The following is a 22,098-nucleotide window of genomic DNA, read 5'->3' as shown; positions in this document are numbered from 1 at the left end:
CCTTGGCCTACAATTCTCAGAGCATCCATTCCACAAATATTCACTCAGTACCACCATGTGCCAGGCTGCTCCTCCTGGCATAGCACTTGGATTCATGGCAAGATTGCCTCTTCCTTGTGGTTCTCTGACATCCCCATCTGATTCCCTGGACAGTGTGACCAGAGGCTCCTCAAAGCAGCTAGACTGATTTGAGCCTTTCTTGAGCTGAGCTTGCCTTTCTTCACACCTGGGTCTAGAAAGTGCCATTCACAATTAACTGCTGAACCTATAATCTGTGTTTTGTAAGAAATTTCATTTGAATGAGCTAGATGTACTCTAAAGTTAACGAGGAGAATAGACAATGCACACTGTAATGGACACATCCTTAGGGAATCAGTTTCTCCCATTCCCTAGTTATTCTAAGACCACATGGTTCTGGAAGGACAAGATGCTCCCTACAACTTCAGGGGTAAGGATACAAGCCAGACTTATAGCCCATTAGATTACTTTACAGCAACTGGTTCAGAGAAGGACATATGACTCAAACCACACCAATCACAGTTTTCTCTGTGTTTTTGCAGGAGCAATGAGAAAAGATACATGCTTTCTCCCTCTGGAATGGTGGGTTCTACTGGTTTGGGGCTATTGGTGGCCATCTGGCTGCCATGCGTAGAGAGCCTGCCTAAGAATGAAGCAATGCAGCAGCAAGCAAAGCTAAATGATGAAAGTAGTCTACACCTTTTTTTAAAAATATATTTTATTTATTTATTTGACAGAGAGATAGAGAGAGCACAAGTAGGGCAGAGAGGGAGGCAGAAGGAGAAGGAGAAGCAGGCTCCCCGCTGAGCAGGGAGCCCGATGTGGGCTCAATCCCAGGACCCTGGGATCATGACCTGAGCCGAAGGCAGACGCTTAACCAACTGAGCCACCCAGGCGCCCCAGGAAGTAGTCTACACCTTGATGCATCATTTAAATTCATGGATTTAGTTTTCCTGAAGCAAGTCAACTCTTCACTGGAGATGGTTGGGAAGAAAACAGTTCCTTTCAGTGGTCTGATATAAGGTCCTTAAACTACCTCAGTTTTATTCCCCCCCACAAAATATATTAGGAGAAAAGTTATGGAAATGGGTAAGAGTTGTCCAAAATTCCCCTTTTCACCTCCAGATCTAAGCACAAGATCCCAGATCTCTTGAGAACAAGAATCAGGAACCACTCTCATTCTAAAGTTTTTGTTTTCTTTTTCTTTTTTTTTAAAGATTTTATTTATTTATTTGAGAGAGAGAATGAAAGAGAGATGGGGCGCCTGGGTGGCTCAGATGGTTAAACATCTGCCTTCGGCTCGGGTCATGATCCCGGAGTCCTGGGATCAAGCCCCACATCGGCGGGCTCCTGGCTCAGCGGGGAGCCTGCTTCTCCCTCTCCCCCTGCTCATGCTCTCTCTCTCTCTCTCTCTCTCTCTGTCTCTGTTCCTCAAATGAATAAACAAACAAAAAAAAAAATCTTTAAAAAAAAAAAAAGAGAGAGCACAAGAGAGGGGAGGGTCAGAGGGAGAAGCAGACTCCCCGCTGAGTGGGGAGCCCGATGTGGGACTCGATCCCTGGACTCCAGGATCATGACCTGAGCCAAAGGCAGTCGCTTAACCAACTGAGCCACCCAGGCGCCCCTAAAGTTTTTGTTTTCATTTTTTGGGTGCCTGGGTGGCTCATTCGGTTAAGCACCTGTCTTCGGCTCAGGTCATAACCTAGGGTCCTGGGATGGAGTCCCACATCTCTGGCTCCCTGCTCAGCGGGGAGTCTGCTTCTCCCTCTGCCGCCCCACCCCCGCTTCTTGTGCCCAAATGCACACACGTGCTCATGCTTTCTGTCTCCCAAAAATAAATAAATGAATCTTAAAGGTTTCTTTGGGGCGGACACCTGGGTGGCTCAGTCGGTTAAGCGTCTGCCTTTGGCTCAGGTCATGATCCCAGGATCCTGGGATCGAGCCCCGCATCGGGCTCCTTGCTCAGTGGGGAGGCTGCTTCTCCCTCTCCCTCTGCCTGCCACTCCCCCTGCTTGTACTCTCTTTCTCTGACAAATAAACAAATAAAATCTTTAAAAAAAAAGTTTTTTTTTAAAAGATTTTGTTTATTTATTTATTTATTTGACATCTCTGTCAAAGCCGCCCCACCGACTGAGCCACACAGGTGCCCCCAGGAACCACTCTCGTTCTAAAAATAGTGAGTCAAGGGGCACATGGGTAGCTCAGTGAGTTAAGCGTCTGCCTTCGGCTCAGGTCATGATCCCAGGGTCCTGGGATCGAGCCCCCCGTTGGGCTCCCTGCTCCACAGGGAGCCTGTTTTTCCCTCTCCCTCCACCTGCTGCTCTCCCTGCTTGTGTGCTCTCTCTCTCTCTCTGTCAAATAAATAAATAAAAAGAGTGAGTCAACTAAGTATTTGAGGCATGTTCCTAAATCACTGAGAGTATCTGGAGGATTTACTCTCACGTTTTCCTGTGGCCACCATCAACAAAGATGGGCCAAGATATGTCAGCAGCATGCCAGGACCCAGTGACATGTCAGAGAGAGTTCTCTGCTCCTTTGCCTACTCTGTCCCTTTCTATCCTCACCATCACTGTGAAGGAGGTTAAGCTCTAAGAGGTAACCAGAAGCAGTTAAGGAGTTGTCTCACAGAGGCTTCCTTGGAAGAATGTAAGAATCCACCCTCATCCTCCCAAGATAGAGCCAGTTCCACATCTCACAGGCTCTGATGATGAAGCCTGGACTCAGAGAAGAAAGTAGGGAGCAAAAAAGGAAGAAAGAGGGAACCAAAGAGACCTATTACCAAAAGAGTGAAAAAGAATCTCCTAAGCACAAAAACAGCAACATGAAGAAGCCAACAGATCGAGCAGAACATAGCAGGAGCTGAGCGCCTGAAGCCCCCCCATCACAGTAGGCAGTTCCCCGGGCAGGTGCTGACTTTCTCCTCTCAGACAATTCGGGACCCTGCCCGGGGCAGGGGGTGCGGAGGCTGGCTTGCTCCCAAACAGAGCACGGACCTGCCCAACTGACCACGCTGTCTAGTCACGGCTCAAGGGTTCCTGCAGTCAAGATACTTCCATAATTGGTTAAACCCATGGAACCTCAGCCTGTGGTTGTATGTTAACAAGGCTATTTAAACCCTCGCTGGCAAGGAAGGCTCCACCGTCTGCCAGACGCCTGTTGAAGAAGCTGTCTATTGATTGCTAGAACACATCCTCATCCTCTCTCGTGGACCTTTATTCATCTAGACTTTTTGGACAGAGGAATAGGGGGTGTTGTTCCCAGTGCTCATAATCATGGGGCATTAATCATTATCACTATCCTCACAGTCATTTGGGTTACTCAGTACTCTACCACTTGGGAGAGGTGCTGTCTTAAGTTGGAAGCAGAGTCTGAGACAGGATTCAGGTCATATGATATATCGAGGTGTGCCCTCAGGAGAAAGAGAATGAAGGAAGCAGGAGATGGCAGGAAAGAAGAATATAGCTGCAGCTTTGGGTTTGGCCTCAGCCTGATCCAACAGGGGAGCTCAGGAGCATGAATAGCACCAAAGAATTGATCCTTCCTTGATGTAAAGAGGCTGGACTTCCTACCTCTTTGGCTGAAAGCTATAGGGGCTACAGATGGGGTCTCCCATCCACCAAGAGCAATTTTCTGTGACCTACTGGAACCCAATATAGCAGCTGGAGACATGGATACATTGACGTGGTAAAGGGGATTTGGGCAAGATACCAACAGCCCACTAGGGCTACTGTATTAATCAGCTCTGGCTGACATAACAAATTACCATGGACTGGGTGGCTTAAATTTATTTTCTCACAGTTCTGGAGGCTGGAAGTCTGATGTCAGGGTACCAGAGTGGCTGAGTTCTTACAAGGGCTTTCTTCCCCAGCTTGCACGTGGCCACCTTCTTGCTGTGTGCTCATAAGGCAAGCCCTCTGGTGTCTCCTCTTATAAGGGCACTATTTCCATCATGAGTGTCCCAGCCTCGTAACCTCATCTAAACCTAAATATCTCCCACAGGCCTTTCTCCAAATACCATCACATTGGGGGTTAGGGCTTTAATCATCTGAATTTCAGGGGGACACAATTCAGTCCATAGCAGCTACCACTTTGTAAACAGGGAAAAGAGACAACTGTTAGCCAGATTCCTTCCAGAGGAGCCATTTCCCTTGTACCTAAGTTCTTCCAGAACCCCATCAATGGACTGATGCAGAAAAGTTAAACCCTGATGGGCTGAGCCTTGATGGGCTAATTTCCCAACAGCTTCTTTTCTAGGTCTCTGCAGGCGCTGCTTCCTGTCCTGGGAAAGTCAGTCTGTGACTGTTGGCAAGTCTCAGTCCTTGGTAAGTATTCTGTAGGTGACAGCAGAGGCATCTGTGTGCCATCCTATCCAGCTTAGACTTTGAAGCTTCCAAGCAGAGTCATTAACATTCTCTTCAGTCACAGATAGTTGTCTTCAGCCCTTGTTAGTCTCATTTTCTTCCCTTCTGACTTTCTCATCAAGAGCATCAGCTTCCTTGTTCCTAGAACCTTTTCCTCCCTTCAAAGAACTCTGGGCTCCAGGGAGGCCTGTGGCTGAGAAACTTGCCAGACACCTCTGGATTCCCAATGAAGAACAGACTGCCACCTACTCCACGGCTAAGAACCCAAGTACCTCCGACTGCCCTCACTTCAGGATTGCATAAAGAACGAGCTAGGAAGCTGCTTTCCCTCCGGGCAGTCTGCAGCGATTAGGCCTTGGGTTATGGAGGCTATCCTGTTTAGTTCCCCAATCCATTCCTACTTCTGGATTTGGATTACTTAAATAGAGGAAGTCATCAGGGAGCATCCCAGGCCTTGCCCTGGAGAGCAGGAATCCATCCACTGCCCATCTCCCATTTTGGAGCCCCTTTCCGTTCATATGGGAGGACTCTCCATTTCACAGAAGGAGTCCCAGAGGGCAGAAAAGAGTTCTCAACGAGAGCGTGCCATTCATGCCTCCATTATTTATTAAGAGCTGCCATACATACAGCTGTATGGTGGGTTCTTAGAAAATAGGAAAAACTAATCTCAGGGAAGCTCAGATTCTACTACTGGCTCCAAAGTAAATTCCTTTAGCAATCTGCAGATTCTAGTAAGATGGACACCAGTGCTTGAGGTTCAGACAGAAGAGTTTGGCAGACGGTAATTCAGTTTCATTGTTTAAACTCTCCTTTGAAGGTTGCCCTTTCCTACCAAGAACCACTGGTTGTATTCCTGGGTCCTCCCCAAGGTGTTCCAGGATGAGAGGACTGTGCCATATTCCCCTACTGCCAGGGACTTCATTCTGACATCTCTACATCTTCCCTTCTCTTATGCCCTACAGTTGTCTCAGGCACACAAGCACTCACTCCTTACAACTGCTTCTGCAGTAATTCCAGAGAGGCACATGAAAGCAACTTTCCCAGGATCATATATTACCAAACTCCTCTGCAGACAAACAGTTATGGCAATGGGGTGCCATTATTTGTGTTCATTTCCCTGTCCCTCCTGGCCACAGAGCTGGGTCCAGCCTCACTGGGCATACCAGCCCAGGGGGGCGCAGAGGCGCACAGAAAAGGACCGCAACTCCATCTGCTGGCTTGACAGCAGCTCTGGATTGCAGCCTTTGAATTCCCTGCAAGGCAGGCTCTGGCTCTGAACCAGGAGACCAAGATGTCTTTTCATCATGATGGAGTAAAGATATTCAGCCATTTTGTCAAAAGTGATGACATCTATCCTTCCAAACTTAAACCCACAGACAGAGACACAAATGCAGCTGGAAAACACAGAGCCAAGGATTACTGATCTAACAGGAGCTGGCTCTGCTTGGAGCAAGCATTGCTTTGGGGCTGTAACAGGGACCTGCATATAACAAGGAGACAGCTCCAAACCAAGGCAGGGGTGGGAGGGGTTAGGATGGAGTTTAGAAAAACACTGATGAAATTGGGCATTTTCTTTTCTTCTTTCCATCAAGCCCTTCATCTCTACTTGCCTTGTGTATGAAAAATGCTGCTTCTGCAGATTATTTGACTATCCCCCATGGCCTGTGGTCCATCCAGAATCATCTCTGTCCTCACAATTTCTAATTTATCTATCCTTACTGTGAGGCAGGGGAAAGATGGGGGTCCATTTTATAGATGAGGGGCAACTAAACTTCCTCAATAGAAGAGAGAAAGAGAAAATGATATTACCTACCATTACTCAGAAATTAATTACTTGGTTCTTGAAATGCCTACACGGTGTTATGTATTTGGAAGTTTCAACAGAGACTTGTAGTATCCACATCATAGGAAAGTGAGGCGCCAGCAAAATGTTCACAGAAAACAGTTGAAAAAGTTATGAAACTCTAAAACCTTCACCCCCATCTTGAGTAAAAAAGAAGTTGTTGGATATCAAGATAAAGTCTTTGAAAAGGATTTATTTGGTGTGAAGTCTTGGTGTGCTGTGGGTACCCCCTCCAAAGAAAGAGGGTACTTGCATTTCACCACAAGCTGAATGAGAAGGGCTTTAAGGGGACCCCTCAGAAAACGTGATAGGTGCCTTCTACAGTTAAAAGGGCAGAATGGACTAATTTTTGACTCCAGCCCAAGAAATACAGGGACCACTGTATATGCTAGCAGCTGCTCGGCAGTGTTGGGATCTACCCAAAGTCTCAGGGCTTGTGTGAGCAAAGAACCTATTTCTCATGGAGAAACCGAAAATGGACTGTTGAATTATTAGGCTCTAGAGGAAGAAAGCAGCTGACAGGGGAGAATGCACTTGCCCAGGTCAAGTGTGGGTGCATGTGTATGGAGGGGAGTTCAGATCTTTGAAGAACCGACAAGAGTGCCCCAGAAAAAAAGCCAGATTTAAACATCGGCTCCTCCCAGCTTTAAAAAAAAGTCCACTTCCACAACATTAGCTAAGTACAATATTTTCTGCCACCTCTTACTTCCTTGCTCTAGTCCTGGTGGGTCAGACATTTCAGGAAAGAAACAAGGACTACACCCCCTCTCTTCACTTGCTGCAAGCCCCAGATTGGGAAGGACAAATAGATTAATCTTCAAGAAATATGGAAACACAGATAATACCTGAGCTGAACATGTTAAGTACCTAACTGAGATATGTTTTACTACATAAAGTCACTGTAGGGCTTCCTGATTAACCTGCAAGAAAAGCATTTGTCCGGGAGCAGAGTTTGGACCATCACTATTGAGCAGATTTTAAAGTAACAGTGGGAGCCAAAAACAAAGTTTCTTTTATGATTACACCTCATGAGTCCTGCTTGTCATTGTTCCAGTCACAATTGTAAAAGTTGTTTTTCAACCTCTATTTTTAAAAGTAATGAAAACACCACCAAGGGGGTCATAACAAGAGGAGCTCTTGTCAGGACTAATAGTTCTTGGCTTAACAGCACTCTAATGTCCTTGTGGAAAATGAGACCTATGGATTCAAGTTCTGCTCACTTCTCCATTTCTTCTTAATTTCCCAAAGCATTCCCTATTCCCTTCTGCCACCCTGCAGTATGTACCACAGTTCTGAGGGAAGCTACTTTCCTTTGTTTTGTTTTTAACAAGGTCTTGAACTCACAGCCCTGAGATCAAGAGTCACATGCTCTCCTGAGTGAGCCAGCCAGGCAACCCCTGAGGGAAACTACTTTTAACAGTGTCCTAAAATTTCCTGTGCTGTCCCGCAGTCCTGCCCCACACCCTGTCCATCCTCAGGGATAACACAGGGGGTCAGAAGTCATCTGGACCGTTTCACAGTCTCTTCCATGGTAACATTTATCTTCTCAATTTTCCCCCAGAGTCCCAGGTGGATGAGATACATACACCCACATACAAAGAAAATTATATATACATGGATTCTCTGCCCTCCGGGAAAGTACAACTTAAAACAGCTAACATTAAACAGACAAGCATAAATATGTAAATAACAGAAACGAGTACATGAATGAACAGCAGGGGAGATACGTGATTGAGATGGGAAGCAGAACTGGCTGGTCAATGAGTGTTTACTGAACAGTTACTAGATGTCAGGCACTGGGCTAGCTTCTGGTAATAAAATTTTGAACAAAAAAGACACATTGCTTGTGCACACACGGAGCTTTCAAAATGCTGGAGAAAATAAACACTAGACAAGTCCTTATTAAAATGTAGGTTGATGATAATAATACACAGGACAGGTCTGGGCATTAGGAACCTCATCTAGTGGGGGTTTGAGAAACTTGCCTACACCAGTAACATTTCAAGTGGACTCTAAAAACTAAGTAGGGTTAGAGAGATGGCTGGTGGGGAGAAGAAAAACCTAGTGAGAAGAAAGGGCAAATGGGAAGGCAGAAGCAATACATCCAAGGAACTGAAAGAAGGCCCGTGTGGCTAGAGTGACTATCTATGAAGCAGGAAAGAGGCCAAGGTGAGGAGATTGAAGAGATGAGCAGGAACCTGGAGATTTTAGATGTTGATTCAGAACAAAACAAGTGAGAATTATAGAATCAAAGATTTGGAGGATTGGAGGAAATTTAAAGATTATCTAGTCCAACCAACCAGATGATGCTAGAATCCTGTCTGCCCATTCCCTACCCCTGGATCAATATGAATGAATGGAGGCCAGAAAGGGCTTGGCATGGGGTTGCCAGAGACTGATATAAGGGAGCGAGTGAAATACCCATGGAGCCCCAAGGGTTAAGGCAGGAGGCTTCTTGGCTCCATTTCTCTGTCCCCAAACAATGAAGTGGAGCTGCCAGGTCCATCAGCCTTCCTATTTGTGTGAAGACACCCTCACAGCATCAGCCAAAGTGAACCGGATGGCAACCATTCATGTTTATTAACCACAGCTTGGTGGGTGGAGAATTACTTTGTGCAGGTGTCAGGGAGGTTGGTTTGTTCAAGAGAGTCTGGCTAGTTTGCATTCACGACAGAGAAACCTATTGTGGAGGGCCAGGCAAGGCAGCCTGGAGAGAAGCCAAAGGACAGCAAAGCCAGAGTGTCCACCACCCGGAGGAGCTCTGGCGCATTCACTCTAATACTGGAATTTGTTCATCACTGTTAGGGTGAATGATTCTTCTTGTGCCAGACGCAGGACATGGAGGCTACTCCTAGGTGGTACAAAGCAATGAAACCTTCATGCTTCTATGGCAGGAGTGAAACTTGGCCTCCCTTTTCCCTTCATTTTCTTGCTTCTCACTATATGGCAGGGCTAAGTGTGCTCAGGAAGGGTCCCGTGCCTTGCCATCATCATCACTAATCAGCATTTAGTAAGCTCTCCACACTATGAAGAGCCCCGTGGTGGCTCAGGATATAGGAAAGTGGAGGTTTCTGTACTTGAGAGGCTCATAAATCTAGATGAGGAAGGTAAAAACATGCCCCAGAAGATAAACCATAACCTCAGGTACCAAATGGATAGACAGAAAAAAAAAAACCTAGGCATTACGGAAAAATAGATCACTGCAGAATCACTGTGGAACTCCATCACAAGCTTACCCCCAAGCCCTCTGAAGGAGCTGACACTAGGGGCGCCTGGGTGGCTCAGTCGTTAAGTGTCTGCCTTCGGCTCAGGTCACGATCCCAGGGTCCTGGGATCAAGTCCCGCATCGGGCTCCCTGCTCCGCGGGAAGCCTGCTTCTCCCTCTCCCACGACCCCTGCTTGTGTTCCCTCTCTCACTGTGTCTCTGTCAAATAAATGAATAAAATCTTTAAAAAAAAAAAAAAAAGGAGCTGACACTCGATCTGGGTGTCACATCAAAGTCAGGTGTGGTGAGAAGGTGGGAAAGCATGTGTGGTGTGTTGAGAGAGGGATGGGAGGCATGGTGTTAGAAGGACAGGGTTAGGTCAGGGACTTCTGACAAAGGAGTAATGGGAAGTCAGATTGGAAAGGTGAAGAAAATCATGAAAAGCCCTAATGGTAGAATAAAGAGCTTGAAGCTTTGATTTTATTCTGCAGATAGTGGGAAGCCACTGAGAGTTTTTGGGCAAGAGCTTTAGAATAACTCTTGTGATTGGAATATGCAAAATAATCTGAATGGAGAAAAGGAAAAAGAAGGCAAGGAACTCAGTTTCAGATCAGCATATGGCAGGACTTGATAACTTTTAGTTTTTCTTCTCTCCATTTTTTTTTCCCTAAAAGAACTGGATTACAGACATTTCCCTTAACCTCTCATTGAAATTTAAAGAAAAAGAGATAAAAGTTTGGTTGCAGCGATAGGGGCTTGGGATTTATAAGACCATTAAGATTACTGTATATCAGTAAGATAGAAGCAAGAGCTTCAAGAGACTGGCCGGAGAGCAGCCTGATGCAGGGAAGTGCTCCGGACAGAATAGAAAGAGATTCCCCTGGGTTGCAGATGAAGATGGGTTTGTAGGACCTGCAACAAGAGGACCTAAGCCTTCCTCCCTGGAAGCACCTGAGAAGGGAACATGACCCCAGAAGACTGGCCACAGGACGCAACTAGGAGACGGGACCCGAGGCTGCAGGATTCAGAGCCTCACAAGAATCCTGTGAGTCAAGCATGAAGAACAGACACTCAGTCCCTGGACCTGAAGGGACACTCCAAATGACAGAACAGTGGGTATCTAGCGATAACCAGCAACTCAAAGCCCTCTCTAATCTCATGGCAAAATATAAGATCCTGGAACCACAATTCAAATGTGAAGATGAGAAATAGGTGATATTAAATTTCCCACCAGTCAGATGGGATTGGAGCATATAATTGGAGTGTATCCTTATTTAAGATTATAAATAAATGTGATACTTCCCCCGCACATGAATTTGTAAGCTGAGAGTCATACCTGCTCTAAGCATTGCAGTTCAAATGTGAAGGGATGACACCTAGAATAGAATGATTGCAATGAAAAGACAAAGACATAAAAGTCCTAGAGATAATTATGCAAGAATAAAGAACAGGACTTGATCTGCCTAGAATCTACAGAAAATCCCAGGGCACATTGAGAATGCAGGAAGTTTCTCCTTGCCTCTGTCACTCTCTACCCTTAGGCATTCCTATAGGGGACTCAAGTAAATGCTTTATGAGTTAGTCTTAGCATCCATAAATTATGATGAATGCAACTTAAAAAAGCTTTGTGCTCTCCCAAGGCTGTATGTTAGCGCTCTGGTAATAAAAAAAAATAAGAGATTTAATCACTGAGTTTCTACTTTGTGTCAGATATGGTGGGCGCCAGCAACACCTAGATTAATATAACTGTTCTTGTCTTTGAGATGCTCACAATCTAGCGTAAGAGATGGACATGCTGCCCGTTGTGCATGTCATAGCAGAACTGGATAAATGTTCTAGAAGGCTTAAGTGACAAGCTCTGCTTCAGGAAGCCAGAGAAGGCTTTACAGAGAGGTGAGATTTAAGTGGGTTTTACAGGATGAGTAGGAGCTCAACATTTTGATAAGGAAAAGAAGAGCACTCCAGGTAGTAGAAAGGTATATACAAGGTGTGGAGGCATAAAGAAATAGAGAGCTTGCAGTGGGGGCCAGTGAGAAGGGGATGAAAAGGAACTCGGAAGAATGAGCCCCCCAGTATTTTCACAAGATTAATCCAATTACAAAGATCACATACGTGATTTTGCAAATTCGTTGGTAGGTTAGAACCCATTTCTAAGCCTCAGAATTGAGACTCACAGGGTAAGTGGGATTATCACATCAAAAGAAGAAAATTCAATTGCATTAAGCGAAAATGATGTTCTGCCTGGAACTGGACCCTACCATCTTACACCAACGGCAGATGACCCATATGATGGACAGGAGGGGTACTATTAACATTCATTCCCAAAAGACTTGTGAGATACACAAGAGAGTCATATCATCTGGTTTACAGTCCTGGGCTGGATACGACATAAAGGGATATGGACACTTAACTACCTGTAGAGAACCTAATAACCTAAGACCAAACTTCATTTTTCTCTTTGAAGATACCTTTTTTTTTTAAGTTTCCATTTATTTATTTGACAGAGAGAAAGAGAAAGAGCACAACCAGGGGAAGCAGCAGAGGGAGAGGGAGAAGCAGACTCCCCCCTGAGCAAGGAGTTTGACACAGGGCTCGATCCCAGGACCCTGGGATCATGACCTGAGCTGAAGGGAGACGCTTAACTGGCTGAGCCACCCAAGTGCCCCTCTCTCTTTAGGCCCTACTCCTTCCCCATCTTTGGCCCTGAAGACAAAGCCAGTGTGAAAGAGGGCTATGCTTGCCTACCATCCACGGTAACTTCACGTGAAACACGGCACAAGAAGAAAACACCCCACAGAACTTGAGAGAGTTTGTTCCTAATAATGTGTCTGAAGATTTATTGAAACATTTGAATCTCATTTTCAGCACATTAAAGATCTGGATTGCAAACCAACAGGTAATGTTTTTGCAATGTTTTTCTGATAGAATTCAGGAATCAGGGAAGAAAAGATATTATTATTGACAGATTTTTTGAGAGTGAAGGGAGGATCTTAGAAAACTGACTTCAACTAAAAAAAGAAAGGTAGTCTGGTTTTACCCTTCCAATAAAAAGTGCATTTGATTTTGAAAAACAGTCATCGAGCTTCACATTTTTGTGTTTAACAACCACCTTGAAATTGGTCTCCCTCAGAGGACAGCATGATTCTGGGCTACCTTAGCATGAATGATTTATGACATTCATGAACTTGGCAACTACATCAGTTTTTCTAAACCTGGCACCCAACACCACCTGAATGTTAACTGAAGATTTATGATTTATAAAACTTACCTCATTATGCAGAGGTACATGAATTGTCTTATGTGTGCAGTCTATAACTCCCAAGACAGATAAGGAGGCAGCTACGTCACAGAATTTATGGCTCCTTCCTACTAAAGCTGAAGTTTTGAAGAGAAACTAAAAAAAAATAACCAGCCCTTTGGAGAAAAATAGCTTTAGCTAACCATCACACCCCCAAATGATGAACTGGCCATAGCTCACCACTATATCTTACAGGAACAAAGAGGCTAACGGTGAAAGTCACTTTAATCACAGCACTGAACTGTCTACATTTTGAACACTGCAGTAACAGACAGAACCTAAATGACTCTTTGGAAATATCAAGCAGTCTGTCAGCCTAATTTTTCCCCAGTTTGGTGTCTGAGCTCTCTTGCTGAGATTTGGTGAGAAGTCTCAATAGCCCAGCCAGACATACAGCCATGGACTTCAGAGAAGAGAATTCAACACCTTGGTGTGCCCAGTGGCTATCTGCCTGCACTCTCAAAGTGAAGAAAAGCAAATGTTGGTGCAGGTTCTGAAATGCAGCTTGTTTTCAGAGATATTTTAGGAGTGTAGCAAATCTCCCCCCACACCCTGCAAAAAAGGTGGGAGCACAAAGGATTCAGTGGAATAAACTTATGAATCTCAAGAAAGAATAAGATTATATAGATACCCATTAAAAATGACAAGTATATGGGACCAGGTTGACAAGCAGGTATCTTTAGACAAGATAAGCATAAAGAGCAGAAAATACAAAAATGGTAAGCATACATGCTGACAGGAAAAAGGCAAAGTGAAGGGGAAAATGGTGTTTCCAGCTTGAGGATTTTCTATAGTATAAAGTGAGTGAAAAACAATGAAATTCTAAACAAAGATCCCCATCAGCAGGAAATAGAGACATATACATGGCTGCTAACTGCCCTGAATGCAAGAAGTACCCCCTCCCTCTCTCCTCTGCAGAGATCTCTCGACAGTGTTCCACCCTTCCTGGCCTCTGAGAGTAGAGAACACCAGCACTCAAATATCTGAGGCAACAGAAGCAAGCTGAAAATGTGAAGAGTCTCCAAAAAGGGGTAAGAAAATTACTTGGAAAAAAGGAATGTGGGGAACCCACTTCCAACTTTAATAGTTTTTTTTTTAAGATTTTATTTATTTATTTGACAGAGAGAGACACAGCGAGAAAGGGAACACAAGCAGGGGGAGTGGGAGAGGGAGAAGCAGGCTTCCCGCGGAGCAGGGAGCCCAATGCAGGGCTCGATTGCAGGACCCTGAGATCATGACCTGAGCCAAAGGCAGATGCTTAACGACTGAGCCACCCAGGCACCCCCAACTTTAATAGTTATTAAGCCACTTCATTTTTGAAATGTGTCTGGGATTTGTCCACTTCTAACTTTGGATTTGTCCAGGTCTAATACCACCGTATGTCTGTTTGTCCTAATACAGTTGTTCTAACTCATGGAAATGATGCTCTTCACACAAAATGGTAAGAGACCAGTATCAAAGAACCACAAATGTATCAATTAGAGTAAAGCCTCTTTGGCCACTGGGAGTGTATCCAAGAGCAGAGGAGATGAACAACTACATTTGAGTTCAGAGACTTAGTTAACACTCTTCATTAAGCTACCTGTAGATACTTGACCACTCAGAAACAGGTGCCATTCTCCAAGAGCTTGAGGCACTGGTGTTCTGTTGGCTGCCTGTAATCCTGAAAGCCACCTCCCAAGCTCAAGCCAGGGAGTCATGCTATAAATGGAACAAGAGGGAAGTGGGCAAGCACCATACACACAAACACACAGCCCAGGGCAGAGCCAACTTCCTTCCAGGAAGCCACACAAAGATGCAGAGAGCGCATGCACACAGCAGGAGCATCCACAGCCTCTGAGAGTTAGCTTTGCACTTTGCCAGGCTCAGAAACAGTTCATTACTCTATGATGGAAGACAGGTATTCATGTGACCCATAGCAGCTACCATGTTCACAAATTCCCCTTTCCCCTAAAGAAAGGGTCACAGGGCTCCTCCCAGGTAAACCAGCTTGTTTCACATCATGTCACACACACATCCACCACCCCCACCCCACCTCAACTGCTGATTAAATAAAAGAAGGAATTGGCACCTAAATCAAAGGTCTGTGAAAAGACCCAGTGACCCTTGAGACAATTGGGCACTTTTCTGTGCCTTTGCACAACAAAGGTACTCTCTATGAATGGTGTAGTTCAAGCCACGTGGAAAGGTAGCCGGGGTGGTGCAAGCAGCCCCAGGAATTCACTGGGGTACAGGAAGAAAAAATTCACATGTATTTATATTTTTTTTCTTTTCCACTTTTATTTTCTATTTGACATATGTTTAACATAATAGTATTATAGATGTGTATGTTTACAAAGACATAAATATATACATAATGGAGGTGTGTGCTCAAATATATTTTTTAAAGATTTTATTTCTTTATCTGACAGAGAGAGCATAAGCAGGGGGAGCAGCAGGGAGAGGAAGAGGGAGAAGCAGGCTCCCCACTGAGCAGAACCCTGGGATCATGACCTGAGCCGAAGAGCAGACGCTTAGTTGACTGAGCCACCCAGGCGCCCCTCAAATATTTTTCTAATAGGAATGTGTGATACAAAAGTTTGGAGACCAGAAGACACCATGGTGCCTGGGGTGTGGTCCTTAAACCCTACCCTACCACCATCAGAATCTCCTGTGGAACCTAAACACGCAGATTCCAGGAGCCACCTCAGAACTACAGGACCTGAATTCAGGAGTGGAATGCTTAGAGCTTCCCAGTCTGATGCCTTCTGAAGTTTGGGAACTAGCACAATGGAAAAAGCAGGCATAAAGAAGCTGAGCTACGGAAAGGGCAGAATCAGTGCAGATGGGAACATCAGAAGCCCGTTTCTGAAATGAAGACCAATAAATGTCTGCTATAGGTTAGGTCCTGCTGGGGCCTGACCAAGGGAAAACAGACACCCTCCTTGTTCTTCCAGAAGTCTGGCTCTATGGATATTGATTCCTATACTCCCTCCAACTAGCCTTCAGTGAAACCTTCATCACCTAAGGAAACCTGAGCACCTCGTCTCCTGATGGCTGGGGAGCAGGGGTAGGGAACCAACAGCCCCTCACATAGAGAGCCTGTAATCCAGGCAAAAGGAAAAAATAGTGGACATAATTTCACTAATTATGTACTTCAAGGAACTGCAGATGAGATATGAGAATATATGAGCCAGAGTTGTCTGCGAGCATTTGAAAAAGGGCCTGTACTGATTGAACATTTAATTTGAAATCATAGGGGTGATTGGGGGGAGAGGGGCAGAGAGATAGAATCTTAAGCAGGTTCCATGCCCAGCACAGAGTCAGATCTCACAACCATGAGATCATGATCTGAGCTGAAACCAAAAGCTGGATGTTTAACCGACTGAGCCACCCAGGAGCCCCTCATGTGGATGATTTCTAAAAAGCATACCAAGTAAAAAGGGAGGCTATAGAGCCGAAGCTAACATTGTCCCTGTGACTTCAGGCAACTCACTTATTATTTCTGTTCTTTGTCTATTAAATGAAAGGTTAGACTTTAAATGCTATCTTAAGGTCCTTTCTGTATTTCTAGAACCCATGTTCAGATTCAACTTCTAGCTCAGGGTTCCTTCCACTATACCATGATAATTAAGAATAAATTAAAATTCTGGCCCTTTAAACTAGAAAATTCAGAAAAGGCTCCTATTTCCTTAAAAATTAACTATTAAATTGATCTTCATGAAGAGCAAATTTCTGCTTCTGTTGGCTCTCCCCCCCACCCCCACCCCAGATAGGGACTTCATACATTGGTCCTTCATCTATCCAAAAGCCAACTGTTTTCCAAAGCTGAATGAAAATCCAGAGTGAGGTTGACTGATTTTTACCCTGTGCAATGAGACTTCAGTATCAATGGAATGTAAATGTCCTATCTAATGAAAGTACATCTAATTTTGATTTACTGCTGCCTAACTTTTCTTTCAGGGTCATCCTCTATTTCTCTCTTCTCTTTTTGGAAGGAGGGCAGGTTGGTAGGTTACCCAGGCATTCGAAATAAAACAAAACCTACGAATTGTCACCACCCGTGGGGACAGAGACATTACCTGACATAATACTTTCTACACTTCACTGGGGCAGGATCTGTTGAATCAAACTTGAGTGGAGTGACAACATGTAATATACTCCAATATAGTGTAGCTAATGTCAACATGGAAAAGTGGGAACTCGTGCCTGAAATGTGCAGGTACAATGAAAAATTCCAAGGAGAACAAAAGTGAACAAAAGTGACAAGGAGAACAAAAGTGACAAAAGTGACAAGGAGAACAAAAGTGACAAAAGTATGCCACATTTTTATTTCATGAAGATGGAAGGTGTCACAGCAGGATATTCATCTTTGGGAAAAGTGAATAAAACATCATCTGAGTCACCAGTTTAAAGACACTTTGCTTTAAAATATAAACTTGATTCTATGAGTTCTAGTACAGATTGAACTTTATCGTTCAGTCAATAAACTGCAAACTAAACATAAAAATTTCTTTAAGTATTCCTCTTTTATTCCACTGGCTAAAATAACTGCTGTTAATAATGAATTAGGCCATCTCTCGGGTCTCGCTACCAAGATGACCAAGAAAAGAAGGAATAATGGTCGTGCCAAAAAGGGCCGCGGCCACGTGCAGCCTATTCGCTGCACCAACTGCGCCCGTTGTGTGCCCAAGGATAAGGCCATTAAGAAGTTCGTTATACGGAACATAGTAGAGGCTGCCGCCATCAGGGACATTTCCGAAGCAAGCGTCTTCGACGCCTATGTGCTTCCCAAGCTGTATGTGAAACTACATTATTGTGTGAGTTGTGCCATTCACAGCAAGGTAGTCAGGAATCGTTCTCGTGAAGCACGGAAGGACCGAACACCCCCACCCCGATTTAGACCTGCAGGTGCTGCCCCACGACCTCCACCAAAGCCCATGTAAGGAGCTAAGTCCTTAAGGACTGAAGAAAAGCTGTTCTCCAGAAAAAAAATAAATGGCGATTACACTTCAAAAAAAAAAAAAAATAATGAATTAGGCCAGTATTATAAAACTCAACTTCTCTATATACGTGGAGGTAAAAGATGAGACCCATTTTGGCAGCTGGGCCTACTGATTCACAGCAAAGCTCCGAATTCTGGCTTTACTATTCAATTGTTATGTGGGCCATATAACACATCAACCACTCTAAACCTCAGTCTCCCCATCTGTAAAATGGGAATATTGACAGTATTTTACTTGAAACCACTGTGGGAAGGGTGCATTACACAATGTATATAAAGCATTTAGGATAGTATGCAGCATTTAAGTAAACATTTAACAAGCATTAGTGATTACTATCTAATAACAATTCCTATTAATTGCTGGGAGTTAAATATTTAAAAATTGAAACTAGTCACAGACCTGTACCCCTGAAATAAATAATACATCATGTGTTAATTGAATTTAAATTTAAAAATACAAAAATAAATAAAAATTGAAACTAGTTTCCAGTCTTCAAATATGCTAACATACCAATTAGAATATAATTTAAGATATAGTATGCACAGATATTGGATAGCTGCCTATTCTGTCTGGTAAACATTTACCCACATGTAAATTATGTACCGGCTCCTTTTCCTTTCCAGTGTGATCCTGAGATGACAACAGAGAAATGAAATACGGTACTGTGCCGTATAGTGAAGAATCATACCACCTGGCTGTGGATCTAACTGTCCATTCTTATTCATTTGCACCCTATTTCTTTTTAGACTCAGGCTCATTTCTTCAAGCCTTCAGGCTGTAGGCCACGTTAATTTGCAAAGCAGCCAGAAACCTGTCCTTCACACTGGCAAATACAATACAGCCCCATTCTCAGGTTCCAGCTTTGAATTATCTGGAGCTCACCACATCCCCCTTGTGGTCATGGCGAGTATTTGCCAGGCTCTTGGGGAAAACAACCCGGAACCTCTATCATCCACAGAATAATGGTCTCAGACACCCTGTAACTAACACCATTTGATTCCAGGATTCTTTCGACTAATATTTTGTGGATTTCAGGTATATACAACAAGAAAAAAAAAATTCTCAAGAGAACCAGTTGAGAAAAGAAGGAATTGAGGAGACTATATGTACGCCAATTATTCCACTCGAACTTCTCCCTCCCGGTCATATACAACACAAGGATGTTAAAATTATCCATTTCTATTTTGCTTCAATGTTTAATACTATTTGTCGTTCCTCTCTATGTTCTTTTCCATCAGTATATTCTTTTAAAATATAAATCTCTACAAATAGGGGTCATTAGCCTATAACTTTGATGGCTTCATGAAAGCCTACCTCTGAGGGAATTAAACAAGAGAAACGAAAGAGTATTAAGCAGACTAGTAAGAATAACATAAGAAATAAGACTTACTTAGGTAAGAGTGTGCGGTGACCTATTTTTTAGACTGTTTTACCTACAACCAATGTTATGTTTAACATTCCTGTTTTTTTTCTTACTCCCACTTTCATCCCCCTCACAATGTAAACTCTTTAGTTACCTTCTTTCCCTCCCAAACTTCCCCCGACATTTCCTTCAGAATTCCTCACACAGTCGTGATCACCAAGGAGGGGAGCATCTCTTTCAGAATAGCACTTTAAGGACAAGTTGCTTCACCTTCAAAATCAAGCACAATCTCACTGTCATCTCATCAGTGAATTCACGCCTTGCTTTCGCTATACTCCCAACACTTAAAATCGTGTCTGACACATGGTAGGCACTCCAGGACATATTTGTTTCATCAGCAAATTCTCTTTGAAAAACCGAAAGTGGTCACACAGCCTCCGCCTCTGGAAAGCGACACAAGGTTTGAGATGGGCCGGAGGAGCTTCAGTGAGGCCCAAGCACAGCGGCGGCGGGGGTGGCTAAAAGCCTCAACTCAAGTATCTCTTTCTCTTGAGGGTCTGCACGATAATTAGCCTAACTCAACCCAACAAAGGCTGCTTTAGTAGTTAGAATCCAAAGATCCCTGTGGTAAACAGCATGAATTCGTCTAAGGTCTGCACATCCAGGTGCAGTTCAAATTACCACAACAGGCAACCAAACGACGAACAACAGACAAAGCAGAGCAACAAACATTCTGAGCCAGGAATTTTCATTGAACGAACGCCCAGAGTAAGATGGCGCCCTTCTCCAGAAATTGGAGTGAGGAAAACGTCAACGCGTATGGTGCACGCGCCGGGGCGCGCCCCGGGATACAACGCAGGCCAAACTCACGTGAGCTGGGGCATCCAATGAGTGCTGTAGTTAGATTCCACCCCCGGTTTCCGCCGCTCCCTGCGCACATGCGCCTTAGGCGCGCAACAGGATGTCAGCTGCGCAGGCGCAGCAGGCCCCTCCTCTCACGCACCTGACGCAAGAACACTGTAATCGGTTCGTGATTTATCTGTGTGACCTTGAGTCTTTCCTGCCTCCGAGGACCGGGGCTGTCCTAAGTGATGCCTTTATACCTCTCTTAGCCCCCTCTCCACTCACTGAGCCCAGTCTTGTTGCAGCCGGAACGAAAGGACACGCTTTTTCTGGCCATCATGCTGCGATGCCTATTAGCTATATGTCCTAACTCCGGGAGTGGCTGTCAGGTAGTCTCTGGTCAGGCAGCGCGGGCGGCGCCTCAGCGGAAGAGTGGTCCTCCAGGCCGCAGCAACTAACCCCCGCCCCCCATCCCACGTGGTTGGAGGTTTCCAGAAGCGCTCCTGCCGCCGCGCTGCGCAGCTCCTGGCCGCCGAGCGCGTTTGTCGCTTCGTAGTTCCACTCTCTAACCGCCATGATAAGTGCCAGCCGAGCCGCGGCAGCTCGTCTTGTCGGCGCCGCAACCTCCCGGGGCCCCACAACCGCCCGCCACAAGGTAAGGAACGGCTGGGCCTTCTCCGAGGGGCTCACGGCCTTGACCTCATGCGGCAGGCCTCGCCCTTCAGATACAGATTTCGCCGGCACAGATCAGTATGGGAAGAGGATAACCAGCCTTCGTTAATCAGAGCTGCCGTTGCAAGGCCTAACTCAGGGTTTTGCTTCCATGTCTCGGACTCTGCTGAGTCACACCTCTTAAGAGCGTATAGTTTTATTCTAGGAAGTAGCGGATAGTGGTCCTGACAGTCTGTTCAGTGGCTGATGGCACGGTTTTGGCCTTGGGGGCGAGGAACGCAGTTTTAGTTGGGAGGGAACCGCTGTTGCAGGTTTCACTTAAATCTACAAGTCGAGGGGCGACTGTTCTCTAAAATAGTGTGTGTGCGAAGACCCCGTTATTATGGTGAAAAGAGAGAAAGAAAGTATCTTAGTAAAGTGAAAGCCAAGACATTTGGCTGTAGTTCTCCAGGAATCCTTGGCGTAAGATTGTCCTTTCTTGTTATTTCAGAAAAAATAAGATTAGAAAATGGCCGTGGAGTAGTTGCTCATTATCGTGTAAGACCGAACATATCTTTGGAGAACAGGATTTGGTGTCCCTTTGCACTCAACATGGGGTTAAAAAGAAGGCTTGGAAGTGTCCTGAGATTAGGTATAATCCTGGTTTGAGGCCACTCCCGAAATTTTTTTTCTAAACTGACAGCCCAAGATCGCCATTCCTGGTCCCCTTAAGGTGTTAGCTTGACTAGGTTGGGAATTGTCTCTGAACGATTTAGATTTGCAGCTGCGAGCACAGCCTAGTAAGATTTAGATACTGTACACTGCTGCTGAGTATGAAATTGAGAAGTGTCTAAGTAGTATTTTGTAAGGCAGTGATTCTCAACTGGGAACAGTTTTGCCTCCTGAGGGGATATCTAGTAATGTCTGGAGATAATTTGTTAGAATTTCGGGGGCCTACTGGCTTCTGGCACTGGAGGCCGACGATGCTGTTAAACATCCTACAATGCTCAGAACAGCCTCCCACAACAAAGATTTGGTTCAAAAATAAGTAGCGCTAAGGTTGAGAAACTCTGTTATAACGTAATCGAAGACAATTTTATATTTTTTTTCCATCTTGTTTCGAAAATTTGTACTCAATTAAATTTGTCTTCTATTTAAGTACCACAATACGTCTCATATATAAGATTTCATCTTTTCACTATACGGTTACCAGAATGAAAGTTCAGACTTTGTGTTCTTCAGAGGAATGCTGGGAACGAGCTCAAGTTTTCATGTTTGTTGATGCATTTTTATTTTTTTATTTTAGGATGGGTGGAATGGCCTTAGTCATGAGGCTTTTAGAATTGTTTCAAGACGGGACTATGCGTAAGTGTAACTTCGTTTCCTTTGAGAGAGAATAAATATTAAACCCTAGAGTAGTGGTCTCTAAACTTGTGATTAAGTCTTCCCTGAAGGAAAAAGTGACACATCTCTTTTAATTTATAGGTTATTTAATGCACAACTGTTTACGCATAAGTATTATGTATTCCTG

The 22,098-nt window shown here is 44.5% G+C and overlaps 3 protein-coding genes across 3 annotated transcripts in view; 2 read left to right on the top strand and 1 right to left on the bottom strand.

The window, feature by feature from the left end:
* The window catches only part of CTNNA1 (catenin alpha 1), a 315,689-nt gene extending 295,726 nt beyond the window's left edge, over nt 1-19,963 (bottom strand). Inside the window, exon 1 of the mRNA XM_027606834.1 lies at nt 19,944-19,963. The gene's annotated coding sequence lies outside the window, so the exon portion shown is untranslated. The remainder of the gene's footprint in view (nt 1-19,943) is intronic.
* Nucleotides 17,289-17,733, top strand: LOC113929731 (40S ribosomal protein S26-like). The gene has a single exon (XM_027606841.1). The coding sequence runs from the start codon at nt 17,303-17,305 to the stop codon at nt 17,648-17,650; it is 348 nt and encodes a 115-aa protein (XP_027462642.1). The 5' UTR covers nt 17,289-17,302; the 3' UTR covers nt 17,651-17,733.
* Nucleotides 19,964-20,384: 421 nt separating the features above from the next.
* HSPA9 (heat shock protein family A (Hsp70) member 9) overlaps nt 20,385-22,098 on the top strand; it is a 16,815-nt gene continuing 15,101 nt past the window's right edge. Inside the window, exons 1-2 of the mRNA XM_027606837.2 lie at nt 20,385-20,571; nt 21,874-21,932. Of these exons, the coding sequence (XP_027462638.1) occupies nt 20,491-20,571; nt 21,874-21,932 (140 nt within the window). The 5' untranslated portion in view covers nt 20,385-20,490. The remainder of the gene's footprint in view (nt 20,572-21,873; nt 21,933-22,098) is intronic.

The sequence above is a fragment of the Zalophus californianus genome, chromosome 5 (genome assembly GCF_009762305.2).
Source record: "Zalophus californianus isolate mZalCal1 chromosome 5, mZalCal1.pri.v2, whole genome shotgun sequence".
Taxonomy (NCBI): Eukaryota; Metazoa; Chordata; class Mammalia; order Carnivora; family Otariidae; genus Zalophus; species Zalophus californianus.
The sequence above is the reverse complement of the archived record's forward strand: the minus strand, read 5'-3'. Positions and strand labels throughout refer to the sequence as shown.